This window comes from Nicotiana sylvestris, chromosome 2, assembly GCF_000393655.2.
Source record: "Nicotiana sylvestris chromosome 2, ASM39365v2, whole genome shotgun sequence".
Lineage (NCBI taxonomy): Eukaryota > Viridiplantae > Streptophyta > Magnoliopsida > Solanales > Solanaceae > Nicotiana > Nicotiana sylvestris.
Window position 1 is genome coordinate 147,327,710 of NC_091058.1, and position 14,764 is coordinate 147,342,473.

The following is a 14,764-nucleotide window of genomic DNA, read 5'->3' on the forward strand; positions in this document are numbered from 1 at the left end:
TTTAAAATGATTTCTTTTTAATGAATTCTGTTGTTGCTGTTGCAAACTTGCAATTGCAATTGTACTGGTGGTTGCTCATGCTTCCTTATCAAACTTTTTGGCCTTCTTGCTTAGATAAAGTGTATTTCCTAAGGCTTACTTCATGTATTATCATTATGGACATAATTTTTTAAGTTATGGATGGTGAGAATTGAGAAAGGAACTTTATTTACATAAAACAAAATACAGCAGTGCCTTACCGTGGAGAAAGTGCCGCTTAATATTCTTCTTCAGTTGCTTGGTTCCACATATTTCACACGCAATACTCATTCATATGTGAAATGCTTTAAACAGAGTGCTAGCTTAGCACAGCGTGCCCACTGTCCCCTCTCCATTTACATCATCTATTTATGTTTGTAAAACATTTCCTTTTAAAAGACACGATTTCGTTAATGTATCAAACCGACATCTTACTGAACAAAAAAAAAAATTGACATGAACCAGGTTTTGAAAGCTAAGTGCAAAAATTTAAAACTTAGGACTAGTGAAAGTGAAAGTAAAAATGCTAGAGTTAAAGAACCAGGTTCATGAACATGACACCACTCTCCTAGAGCTTAGATTTGAAAATCTAAAATTGAGATTAGGAACTGGTAAAAAGAAAGTTGATCACACACAACTCACTTTAGAAGAAAATATAGGAAAAATAAAAGATGAGTTGTACAAAAGAGATGAGCAGATAAGAGTCCTAAAGGAGGATCTGAGCAAGGTCAAGCATGAGCTAGACAGAACCTGTAAATGGAACAGGTCCTCCGGTGCACTTTCATGGCTACACGAACACCATAGTAGCAACAAAAGAGGACTTGGCTACGGGACCCCTGCACCTAAGTGGATCCCAAAAGCAAGTACCTCACACTTACTGAGAATAAAATTTGCACATACTGTAGTAAAACTGGTCGCTATAAAAGTGAATGTATTACAAAAGAAAAGGCTAGTCAAAAGAATAAAGAATTTGTTCAAGGGAAAAATAGGCTGCCAGGTTGGGCTAAAAAGAATATGATTCACCCTTTTGCCTATAGAAATGGACCCAAACTAGTTTGAGTTCCTAAGACTAACCCCTGATTTCCTTTTACGGGTCCAAGTGAAGGGGAGCAACCAAATATGGTACATGGATAGTGGCTGCTCAAAGCATATGGCGGGAAGCAAGAACCAATTCCTTTCACTTGAGCACCTCAAATGAGGTAATGTCTCCTTTGAAAATGGGAAGAAATGTGAGATAATTGGGGTTGGAAGGTAAGACTGATTCTCACTCTATTGAAAATGTCTACTTGATAGATGGCCTAAAGTACAGTCTAATCAGTATATCACAATTATGTGATAGAGGTAGTTTAGTAGCATTCACCTCTACCAAATATTTTGTGATTAATCTTACCACTAACAAGATTATTTTGTAGGGAAAAAGAGTAAACAATATATACATTGTAGATTTGTCCACATTTTCAGAAAATTAACTCACTTGCTTAAGTGTGTTGGACAATGATCCCCTCCTTTGGAACAAGAGACTTGGACATGCAAGTTTGAGTCAACTCAACAAATTAGTCTCCAAGGACCTGGTGATAGGGCTACTTGCTAGTAAATTGCCTCATAGCTTCTCGGCAGAAGCTGTGAACACTGCATGCTACATCATAAATAGTTGCATGACTAGCCCTCTTGTTAAGAAGATTTCCTATGAGTCACTTAAAGGGAGAAAGCTATATATCCCATCTTAGGGCATTTAGATGCAAGTTCTTTGTGCACAATAATGACAAAGACTCCCTAGGTAAGTATGATCCCAGAAGTGCTGAAGGAGTATTCTTGGGATATTCTTCACATAGTAAAACTTATAAGATATATAGTAAATGAACTATGTGTGTAGAAAAAATGTATATGTTAATTTTAAAAAAAAAACTAACATTCTTTCTGAGAGGCGGGAACAAGATAATGAAGAGATTGGGCTGATAAGAAATTCAAATAGCGAAACCACAGTCCAGTCTCAAGATGCATCACAAGAAGGAACAGGTGATGAAACAGGTCCTTCCACCTGGGGCAACATGACAGGGGGAACTAACTAGAGAGGAACTGATACTCAAACCTCGAGGGAACCTGTCCATGAACCTATTCCTCAGTAACAAAACTAGGAAGGAACATCCAAAGAAATTGACACTCTTATTGCAACATCCACGAAATTGGATATAGATCAACCTGGTTCATCTGTTGATTAGAAGTTGTATAGGAGAATGATTGGTTCTCTTTTGTATCTTACTGCTAGCAGACCTAACATTATTTTCAGTATAGGTCTTTGTGCTCAATTTCAGGCAAATGTAAAGAAGTCTCACTTGACTTTTGTCAAGAGAATATTGAGATACTTGAAAGGCACCACTGACCTTTACCTTTGGTATCCAAAAGGTAGTAATTTTAACCTAGTGGAAAATGCTGATGCTGATTATGCAGGTTTCCTTGTGGATAGGAAGAGCACCTCAGGTATGGCACACTTCCTTGGTTCATGTCTTGTGTCATGAGCTACCAAAAAAATAAAAATTTGGTGGCCTTATCTACTACTGAAGCAGAGTATATTGCTATTGCTTCATGTTGTGCTTAATTGTTGTGGATCAAACAGCAATTATTGAACTTTGGAATTGATGTTGGCTGCATCCTTATTTTTTGCGATAACACTAGTGATATTAGTATGACAAAGAACCCGGTTCATCATAAGAGAACTAAGTACATAGATGTTAGGCACCATTTTTTGAGGGACAACTATGAGAAAGGCTTGATCGTTATGGAGTTTTGTGCTACTGACAAGAAAATTGTTGACATATACACAAAAGCCTTAAATAGAGATCACTTTGAGAGGAACAAGTTGGAATTAGGGATGATTAAGATCATCTAAAAGGACCAGTTCAAGGTTAAACGAAAAAAATTAAAAAAAATGGTTAGAAAGACTGTAAATTATGTATAATTAGATTAAATATTGCTCAGTCTCATACTTTCCATAATATACTCTTGTGCCATGTGTTAAAATGACTCATTAATATCTAATGATATTTTCTTTATTTTGGAAATTTTTGACTTACACAAGAGAATTATCAGTAAAGAACCTGGTTCATCAAGATAACATGGTATGTTTTCTACACTCTGCATAATTTGAAATAACTATATTTGGATCATGAGCAGAGTCCTACCAAATACCAATGTTCTTTGGAACTTATCCGTTACAAGTGAACCAATTACATTCAAGACTCCTGACCGTATTAAACTACCTAGATTCGTTTAAGTCTTCTACTCAGGGGGAAGAAAGTGGTTCTTCCGAAACTGAACAGGTATCTTCTGTTTCTAAAGTTTCCCCTGAGACAATTTCTAAAGTTGCTGCAAATTTGGAGAATAGATTTGTAGGATCTATAGCAGGTGTTGAGACTACAGAATCTGGAGAAGTTGGTGGTAAAAATAAAAAATAAAAAAAAGGAGAGCAAGGGTACTAGGAGTACTGTGAGGGGAAAGGGGACAAGAGTGGATGATTCTTCACCCACTCCTGTGAGTTTAACCAAAGACGCAGGTGCAATGGTTGTTTGGGGAGATGAACCTGGTTCATCTGTAGAGGAAACCCTTGCAGACCTGCAAAAGAAAGTGACTAAAAGCTATAATCTAACTTCTTGATCGAGTTATCAATGGCACCAAAACTCATACAATTCCCTATGGCTTCATTCTCACAATTGTGCTTGCACATTTCAATGTACCTATAAAAAAGTGGGAGGTTAGTATAAGCATGGATCATTTTTGGGTTAATGATCTACTTGCTTGCGATTATGAAGTCAATATCACTCCTACAGAACCTAGTTCATCCAAAAGGTACCAGTGAATAACAACGTCAGAGCCTTGGTGCAAGAAAGTGGGGCTAACGATGCTAAGATTGAAAGGCTGAAGAAGAGGTTGGTTGAGGTGGAGACTGAGAGAGATGCTCTCAGAACTGAGCTGGGCAAGAGAAAAAGAGAAGAACGATGGCATTCTTCAATATATGTTGAAAATCCTCCAAGTCAAAAACCAAGCACCTAGTTCTTCCCAGCGTTAAGCCTCCTAGCCTAGTGTAGATCAACCAGTGACCCAGTTCGGGATTTTTTTGTTGTTTTTGCTCATGTTTCCAGTATTTTTATTTTTTTTCTTATGCTCTGTAGTGGAATCTTATCAACCATCTATGAAATTCAATGTCTTTTGCTCTAACTGTTTGTTTATATTTCTTTGATGGTTAAAATTCTTAGCTTTATCTATGATGATTAATCCATGATTGCATTTGAAGTAGCCCCAGTGGCCATGAATAAGTTTTAAAAACTAGTTATCTCATATTTTATGCAACTTTTCGATGATGCCAAATGGGGGAAAATGGTTGTACTTTACACTTTGTGCTTGATGATAAGTTATAAAAAGGAAAAATATTTCTAATATTGTGTTGATGTTGACCTAACCGGCCTAAGCTTATGAAAAGCACAGAGTTTGTCATCATCAAGAAGGGAAATTTATTGGCCCAAGTGAAGGTTAGTTTTGAAGATTGACAAAGGAAGCTCAGGCATGAACCAGGTCCATCCCTCAGGTGCACAAAAACGTGCAGATTCGAGCATGTGGGATGCACGTGAAGGAGATAAGCTTAACTTGGTGTATTTAATATCTCTTGATCGAAAATGTTGCATAATTGATAAGGAGAAGGACTCCTTACTCAAAGAGAACACTATCCAAGATAGGGAAGGAGTAAGAAATTGAAATCAACTTGAACTCTTCCACCAAGGAAGAGTTGCATCAGAACTCTTGTTATTTCTTCATCTACTAACTTTATAAATTGAAGGATGTTCTCACATTACGTGTGTTGCACAAAAACGCAGAAATTAAACGTGAATTGAGCGCAAAATAGCAAGGCTTTTTGCAAGCAATTCGTGTACATGAACCAGATTGAAGAACCAGCTCCATAAAGAGTTTTATGTGTCTTTCTTTATTTTTAGTTCAATTGTAGTAGGTATTTTATATTGTACCTTTCAGCTTTATCTAGAGGCAATTGTAATAGGTACTCAGAGTATTCAAGTTAGAGTTAACTTGAAGTTGTCACAACAGTTAGAGGATGTGTGCTACAACAGGATTAGAGGTAGTCCTTAGGTTTACAAAGAGTTTTGTAAATGCTGTTTTGGCTCAGTGATTTAGTAAAGTGTTGGGAAAATCCTACTAAGTAGTAGGTCATGGTTTTTTCACCTTTTGAGCCAGGTGTTTTCCACGTAAAAATACCTGTATTCTTTACTTTCTACATTTTTTATTCCACAACAGTAGCAGAAGGAACACATAGAAGAACCAGGTCTTTCCATAATCAGTTTAAGCGAAAAATTGGTCACCAACCAAATCACTCCCCCCCCCCACTCTCTTGTGTGGTATTGAAGTATAAAACATCACGATGACTCTTGGAATGCTTCAATTCACCTAGCACAATATACGGATCCCCTTCTTCACTCAGAAGTTTATGAAAGTAAATTTGCCATCTTCTTAATCTGGGCATCTTCCATCAATACTCTACCATCTTCGTCCTTGATGCATTTCACTTGGTCCAAATCCCGAGCCTTCCTCTCTCTCAACTTGGCCAGCCGGAATTACTTCTTCTCCCCGCCTTTTCCCCTAGTTCCTCGTACATACGACCATAAGCCACAGTCTTAGCCTCCGTGACCGCCGACTTAGCTTCCTTCCTAGCTACCTTATACCTCTCCATGCACGCTCGCCTCTCCTCCTTACCTATGCTCCCCACTAACTTCAGGTACGCCGCCTTCTTTGCTTCTACTTTACCTTGGACCACTTTATTTCACCACCAGTCTCCTTTGTGCCCACCAGAGACGCCCGTCGAGACCCCTAACACACCTCTCTCAGCCTCTCTTATACTGTTTGTTGTCGCTGACCACATAGTGCCTCCTCCAAGCTCCCATAGCCGACAACCACCCCTCTAACTCTTGGGTTTTATCCTTAGTTAAGGTTCCCCACCTGATTCTCGGTCTTCCCCGAGCAGACATTTTCCTCCTCTTTAACATAATATCAACGCCCATCACTAAGAGCCTATGCTGCGTCGGGAGTATCTCACCCGGAATCACCTTGCAATCCTTGCACAACCTTCTGTCACACCTCCTGAGGAGGAGATAATCAATCTGAGTCTTCGCCACCGTATTTTAAAAAGTAACCAAATGTTCCTCCCTCTTCAGAAAGTTAGAGTTCACAATTATCAAACCAAAAGCCTTAGCGAAATAGAAAGCAAAGCTTGGAAGAGAAGTTTTTCTATTCTTAACTATTGAGAACATGATCTGACTCTTTTCGGTACGAACTTTTATACTGAAGTGAAACATTGGGGTAGCCAGCAATTCCGTTAAGGGTATTCAAATTTTAAATAAATTAATAATTTTTTTATCGATAAATGGTATACCACAATTTTTAGAGCAACTACGCAACATGTAGCTAAACAATAAAAAAAATTAATAAAACTATAATTTTGTAAATAAAATTAAAATAATAAGAAGACAACATTATAAATTTTACTAATAAAAGTAAGCATAAAACCAAAGGAAGGAGAGAATCATGTGTTTGTAAAGAGCTTTTGTTGAAGACTTTTTTTTTATGACCGAGAAATCCGTCTGGGGCCGATCCTTTGGACCAACCGCAATCTTCAAAACTCGGTGGATAATGGACCCGCCCCTCTACCTTTCTCCACTTAAATACCAAGCTTTGCTTTGCATGGTGTGGAGGCTTAAACCTGTGACCTAAGACACAAATCCTGGTCCCTTTGCCACTTGAGCTAGGCCCTGGGGGCTTTGTTGAAGAATTTTTGTAAACTTTGACCTTTAAATTATAAACTTTATTTAAGAATCAACTTTTAGCTAAAAATTACTTTTAAGATTAGTTGTTTATTTCTACACAAATTTTAAATTTTAAGAGTTATTTTATTAGGAAAATTGTTAGATTGAAAAAAGAATTAGACCACACATGGTGGTCATCGTTTAATTGTGGCAAAAAATGGGTAGAACTTTGAACCCCTAAACAACACGTCACTTTGAACACCTTGAATCGTTGGACTGTCTCACTCGACTATATCAAGGGTATTCAAAATATAATATATAACCATATAAAATAATATTTAATTTATATACACAATATAATTATTCGGCAGCAAAAGGTGTGATTGACCAACCTTAACATAGGGTGGCTACGCCCACACCAATGAAGTGAAATAGCTCCTTTGAAGCTTATGCGCATCACACGTGAAAAGAGAGATAAGAAGGCCTCAAGCTTAGAGTATTCTCTAAAGATGCATTGTTTTTTGTTTCATATAAAACATTCAAATCTTCAATATTGGTTCGTTAAAACAAAAAATCGAGGGAGAGGAGGGGCATTACTCTCAGTGCATCAATAGATCCTCCTGTTTCCCTGTGCATGTTGAAAATGAATTCATCCTACCATGTAAATCATAATGGATAAATGTAGTTTCTTATTTCAGCTCTCCCCCCTTGTTTCCCTAAACCATAAAAATAATGGACAGAACAAAAAAATATATAGAACAAAAATTGGAGAACTAACTTAGGAAGTATGGTTATCCAGCCAAGAAATTATGTCACCAAGAACTCGAAATATCATCTCATCGGGCTCACCCTCTAGTAAAGAATGATAAGCATCCTCATAAAGAGTCAGTTTCTTATCCGAACTACTTGCCTTCTCGTACAACGCTTTGCTGATGGATGGATCAGTAACAGTATCATTCTTTCCATGCAAGATTAGCAATGGCAGAGAGACCTACAAAATCATAAAAACTGTTAGTAGTTATTATTTTAGATTTCTAACCTATCGAAGAATAAGCTTAGAGAAAAGTATATAATACCCTGGATTGGAGATAATTTTATCCATGATCATTGAACTTTTGTGTTTGTTACCCAAAAATCACTTTTTTTTACGTAAAAATCATTCAACTTTGTGTTCATTACACAAAAGTCACTTTTCTTTCTTTTGTTACACAAAAATCATTTTACCTTGCTCTAGTTATCATAAAATTCACATTTTTACTTGAAAAGTCTATTATGCCCTTCATATTATATAAACCTTCATATTTATGTAATACCTTCTATATTATATACTATATAATATATTTTTAACTATGTATTATATTTATAAATAAAATAACTTAATATTATATTATTTATTATTTTTATAATATATTCGTATATTTAATTTTTTCTTAACTTTAATTTTCAAGATATATTATAGCGTTATAAAACAACTTTTTTCAGCAATTTTTTTTTTTTTTTGAATTTAATTGACCGACCAAAGTTGGTTGGTAATTTCCAACCAACTTTGGTCGATTTTTTTGGAGGGTTTTTTCGGAATTTCTAGTAATTTAATTTCCCAAATAACCAATTGCCCAGGTAATTAAATCCCCAAGAAAATATCTCCAGCTAAATTCGCATGTAGTACCTAGGGATTTTCCTTGAGATTAACATATGATTTTTTCCTCATTTTCTTTGTTTGTTTACATGCGAATTTTCTCACGGAAATGTACTTGCCGATTTATTTTTCTACTAATATTTATTAAAGTTACTGACAAATTTAATAACGCTACTAATATATTTTGAAAATTAGCGTTAAGAAAAAATAAAATATACGAATATATTATAAAAATAATAAATAAAATAATATTAAGTTATTTTATTTATAAATATAATATATAGTTAAAAATATAGTAAATAGTATATACTATAGAAGATATTACATAAATATGAAGGTTTATATAATATCAAGGGTATAATAGACTTTTCAAGTAAAAATCTAACTTTTGTGATAATTAGAGCAAAGTAAAATGATTTTTGTGTAACAAAAGAAAGAAAAGTGACTTTTGTGTAATGAACACAAAGTTGAATGATTTTTACGTAACAAAAAAAAAGTGACTTTTGGGTAACAAACACAAAAGTTCAATGACCATAGATAAAATTAACTCCCTGGATTGCAAACAGCATCACTAGGATAAAAAGCAACAAAAAGTAATAAAATTAGGTATATTTGAAGAAATTAGCATAAGCAAAGGTCGCCAGCAGTATTCTCTTGCTCTTTTTGCCCCCAGTGTGTGGGCAATACCAGAAGGGAAGAAGATATTCAGACAAAGGTAGGGGTGATCCCTGTGGTGGACAAGATACGGGAAGTTAGGATGAGATGGTTCGGGCATGTGATGAGGAGATGCATAGGTGCCACCGAGAGGTGTAAGAGGCTGTCGATTATGGGTTTGAGGAGAGGTAGAGGTAAGCCGAAAAAGTATTGGGAAGAGGTGATTAAGTAAGACATGACTTATCTCCAGCTTACCGAGGATATGACCCTTGATAGAAAGGTGTGGAGATCGAAGATTAGAGTAGTAGGTTGTCTTTGCCTCCCATACCAGTAGCTTCATTACTATTCTTTGTTTTTTCCTAGATTGCGATTACTTCTCTTTCATGCTACTTCTGCTTCAGTGTATTATTATAACGATATTGTTCTGCATATTTTCCTTCTTGGTTCCTGCATCTCTCTTTCTAAATTATTGTGCTTATGCTTGCCTCAGCCAAGGGTCTATCAGGAATAACATCTCTACCTGCACAACGTAGGAATAAGGTCTGCGTACATAATATCCTCCCCAGACCCCACTTGTGGGATTACATTTGGGTTTATTGTTATTGTTGTTGTTCCTGCCTCTCCAAAAATCTCTCTTTTTCAAAAAGGTAATCGTGAAAGAGTCATACTTATGGACACTTTTTTACAATATTTGTCAAGCTAAATGAGCTTGAACTCTTTCTGGACTACAAGAGCAGAAAAAGATATACCATCTAGAATGAATTATAAAGTCAAAACAGTTATAATAAGCAGAAACGGTTAATAACCCCAGTAAAGATATGCGCAGGCGATAATAGAATTTCAAGTTTCCAACTATGGACTAACTTGCATATTCAAAGGCACAAGGTCCTATTTACAATAAACAGTTAATATGGGGGTAATATTCTATACTGCAACAAACAGAAAATGAAACATGTGATACCTTATCTAGTTGTTTCTCTATCTCTTGGGTGGTATGCAGTAACTCCACTGCAGTTCGTAGACGGGGTTTATGCTTGTAAGAAATGACATTATAGGCGGCCTGCACGCAGAAGAAAACTACATCATAACATGAAACAGGTTCGTGTAATTATTATGTTTAATAAATCAAGTTATTCGTATTGGAAGCTAATTGACATACCCTTGGGCAAAAACATGTTTGAGTGAGATGCTAATGGTAACTAGACATTCCTAAACAAACCCAGCGACACTAACCTCTAATATCCTGTATCTATCACTCTCTCCCGTCCTCCTAAAGTCATCATACTTTGAACTGTGCGCTATTACAGAGCAGAAAGACCACATACCTGTTCTCTCTTCTTCACATCTCGGAATGCTAACTCCGCTAAGTCCTGTTGCGGAACTAGCTTTTGCTTTGGAAGAAATTTTGCCATACCGATTAGAATTTGTGTTACTAACCACGGTGGAACCATGTCATCTGCAAGCTGTACAACAATACAAGTCGTCACTCAAAACCATGGATCTGAGACAATAAGCAATAATAAGAATAAGGAATCATCTCCACAAACTCACTTTGCACATAGGTGCAACAAGAACAGCGCCATTCCATGCATCGGGCTGCTTCAGGTGCACCTTCAGAGCTACTGCTCCACCCATTGATTGCCCAAATAGAAAACTTGGCAGGTTACATATCTCTGCATTTTCTGCGACCAGCATTTAACTGTCAGTTGCTGTTTCAGTAGTGTGTCAAGAAGAATAAGATGTAATTAAGTTATTTTCCGATTCCTGATTTTGGGACCTCTTGCCCAAAGCAAGTCATGATATCAGCATGTATATGAGACATCATTTGTCAGGACTCAGGAGACAGTTCTATTTGGTTAGAGTCTCGAACCTATCATAAGAATCCAAGATGTTACTGATAAAGAGGGTAACTGAGGCAAGTTGTACCTTTCACTTTTGAGTAACGCTCGATGACATCATCAACTAACTTGTCAAAACTTGGTATGTAGCCATGAAGACCTTCTGAAAGACCAAATCCAGGATAATCCATGGCAAATACTCCATAACCAGACGATGCTAATTTTCTTGCAATGCCTAAAAAAAGGAGAAACTTTCAGGAACAATCTTTCCTTGAAACACTAGTCCGAGATTTAAAAATGTGTTTGACAATCACAAACCTTCAACAAAAAATGTGCATGTATCACCATAACCATGACAAAAATATACCATAGCTTTTGGGAGACTTGTCTCTGGAAGCCAACTTTTGGAGTAGATTTCCAGTCCTCGAGAATTAACCTCATATGACTGCACCACCAAATTTCAAAGCACTATGTAATTTAAATCAGCTATGAATATTAAACCTTAATGCTAATATAGGATGCTAAAACTGAACCATGTACTGATATAAAAGACTCTTCTCAGGTCGTTTGGTACAATAAGGAAGACAAATATCCAGTCATTTTATTCATGGCAAATCAAGTCATTCTTCTCAAATTACCATTAATTTCATTTCATTTTGAAGAGATTGAGATAAATACTCCCATTATTCCATTTTGTTTCACAAAATTAAAACTTTGTAATAAAAACAGACCGTTCCAGAGTTATTCTCTTCCTTCCCCTTTAAATTTCTGAAGTGATACTCACATACTATTTACACGAGACATTAACCGCATTTAAAGTAAGAGATCTCTCATAAATTAGTCAATGTTTTGGAAACCAAGTTCATTTGATGTCCTAAAATTAACATATTCATATACATGATCCTCCATAATCATGATGAAAATAAACCCCTCGTTATAACTATCCAGTCCAGCAACATTTCTATTTTTCTGAATTTTATGAAGTTCTTCCGTACAAGGTTCAATTTTCTAAGATATGTTATCGGATTTACAGTTATCGTTACAGACAATGAAAATCTAATAAAACCAAAGCATTTAGGTTAGTACGAATAACCTATAAAGTTTATAGTTGACAACTTCAACGACTAATCACTTCCTATCCAAGGATATTAAGCAATAGAAAGTGAACAATAAAGTGAAAACTAGGTTAATAGTTAAATAATAGAGTGAAAGGCAACTAACGATCAAAACAAGTGTGAATGGCAACCAAACCCAAAAAATTTCTTAATGTGTCATTCTTTTATTCCAATAATAGATCTCGATTCACCAAACAAGAAGTAAAACCAATATTTTACTAAAAGCTCTGATTGTGGAATCCGTATCCCTTCGGACAAAAATCTCATATTAGCTAAAAGAGGAAAATTGGAAAGAAGGCAAGTTCATAATCTAGCTGCACTAGAAAGTACACAGAAAACTAATTACATAACAGATCCTTTTGTTTATGCTAAGAAACAGGATGCTTCAAGAAGAAGCCATCAGAATATTTTCAAAAAGACTGGAAAATGAGGATGTAAGAGCAAAAGTGTTACCTCATTCATCTTCACTCCAGCATGTGGCATCTGTGCAAAAGCAAAATAAGCAATCATTAAATCGACATAAAAAACAAGTAAGAAACATGCCACTTCCTTGAAGGATTCAGTTCCATATGAGCGCTATCCGTGATTACAGAAAAACGAGAAAGGTAAAGAAAAGCGTTCATAAAAGTCTCAACTGTCACAACTAGCTTAATGTAGAAGGTGATAATTGCACGTACGAAAACAGGTTTACTTAAAGAAAAGAAATAGGGAATGGTCAGTCTTGTATGCCCTTTCCATCGCTAAAGGTCAATATGTGAATTTCAATGAATACTGAACTGCTTGAATCCCTTCTCTTGGAGATGATCTATTTGTAGATACTTCATTATATGCAAGTGTACATAGGCATTGGAAACTGTTTTTTACTTTTTAGCATTCTGAATGCTCTATCTGCAATCCACCGAACTTATACAATTCTATCAAGATAAGAGGGGAAATTTAAACAGGACGTGCAGTCTATAAAGCAAGATTTTAGGTTTCACAATACTGGTTCAATCCCTTTGCAGTTGACCTTAAGCAAAAACCCTGTTGCCAATAATCAAGCTCTTAGTCAAATGAGGGGCGCCTTCGACTGACATTAATAAAACATGACAGTTTGTTCAGTCAATTAATCAATCAATTGACTATGTCTAGATTATCAAACACTTTATTTTTGATAAGTAACTATGCCTCATTCCGAATTTAATTTGCTTATAACTACACCTCATTCCCCAACTAGTAAGGTCGACTATATGAATTCTCTTCCGTCCAGTCAGATGCAATCAAAATCCAAACTTCAAAGCTGACTTTGAATCTTTTTCTATTATAAACCATTTTCTATTTTACTTGAATCATAAAAATACAGTTATTCAATAAGCAGGAGTTGCAGTACCTTCACCAAGCAGTCTATAGAGCAAGATTTTAAGTTCTATACTACTAGTTCAATCCCTTTGCAGTTGAACTTAGGCAAAACCTGTTGCCAATAATCAATCGCATCGTCTTAAATGATGGGCGCCTTCTACTTACATTAGCAAAACATAATAGCTGGTCCAGTCAATTATTCAATCAATCAACTATGGCTCAATTCAAAACATTCTTTTTGACAAGTAACTATGCCTCAATCCGAACTTATCTTTTCTCGAATAAGTTACCAAACCTCGATTGGAAACTAGTTGGGTCGACTATATAAATTCTCCTGTATCCAGTCCATTCAATCAGATGCAATAAAAATACAAACTTGAAGCTGACTATGAATAATTTTCTACTGAACCCAAGCAATAACAACCCAAGCAAGTTGGAGTCGGCCACATGAATCCTCAGTGTCCATGTCGTTCCATTTAACCATTTTCAAGTTTACTTAAAATCATAAAAATACAGTTGTTCAATTAGAAGCAGTTAGAATACCTTGAACAGGCAATGATCAATTGACAACTGAACATCCTTAAACGCATCCCTAGCACGACGCCTGGCATCCACGTTGTCCATATCTGCATCTATTATCTTCTGCAATTCTTCACTTATACCTTGAAACTTCACTGGCTTCCCCATCACTGCTTTCTCACTCCTCACTGAATTGACTTCCTTGGTTCTGTATGCTACATATCCCCCAAAAAAACAAAAACAACAAAAAAAATCTTGAAAAAGGGTCAGTAAAAGAAATTGAAGAAAGAAGGAAAAAATTCTTTGCATACCATCTATTGAGTGCCTCCTAAAAAACTTCCCAGGCTTCAAGGCCATGACATTATTATAGTAATCAATAGAATTATTAATATTAATAAGGCTGTTAGTGGGATTTTATTTTTTAAAAAATTATAGTCTTTTCCTTTGTAAATTGACAAATTGAGAGAGAACGAGTGGTGGAATCTGAGACTGATGCTGTCTTGAGGATTTTTGGTAAAGAATTGGATTTTGTAATCAATGGCTGAAAGGTGACTGTAAGCTGTGATTACAGTGTCTCTTTCTTTAGTAGTGAATTGGATTTTGTAATCAATGGCTACTAATTTCTTTCTTTAGTAGTGTCTCTTTTTGATAAGTACAGCTGTAGTATAATTGTTTAACCTGTTCGGAAGTTGACAAAAGGAATATGGACCTGTTCACTTAAATCCTTTTTCGACTTCAAATTGTGTGTATTGAGTTATTGACTGTTACAAGTTTTATACCATAAAAAGTATAATAATTAACATATACTAACAATATTTTATATTGCTCCCTCCGTTTTAACTTATG

General features: G+C 35.7%; 1 protein-coding gene across 1 annotated transcript; it reads right to left on the bottom strand.

Moving 5' to 3' along the window:
* Nucleotides 1–7,315: 7,315 nt before the first annotated feature.
* LOC104234357 (caffeoylshikimate esterase-like) lies at nucleotides 7,316–14,558 on the bottom strand. The gene is made up of 9 exons (XM_009787911.2): nucleotides 14,230–14,558; nucleotides 13,943–14,133; nucleotides 12,515–12,544; nucleotides 11,265–11,391; nucleotides 11,035–11,181; nucleotides 10,660–10,790; nucleotides 10,434–10,571; nucleotides 10,070–10,168; nucleotides 7,316–7,809 (listed from the first exon to the last, which is right to left on the bottom strand). Exons 1-9 carry the CDS (start codon nucleotides 14,273–14,275, stop codon nucleotides 7,597–7,599), a joined length of 1,122 nt encoding a protein of 373 aa, XP_009786213.1. The 5' UTR covers nucleotides 14,276–14,558; the 3' UTR covers nucleotides 7,316–7,596.
* Between the last annotated feature and the right edge of the window lie 206 nt (nucleotides 14,559–14,764).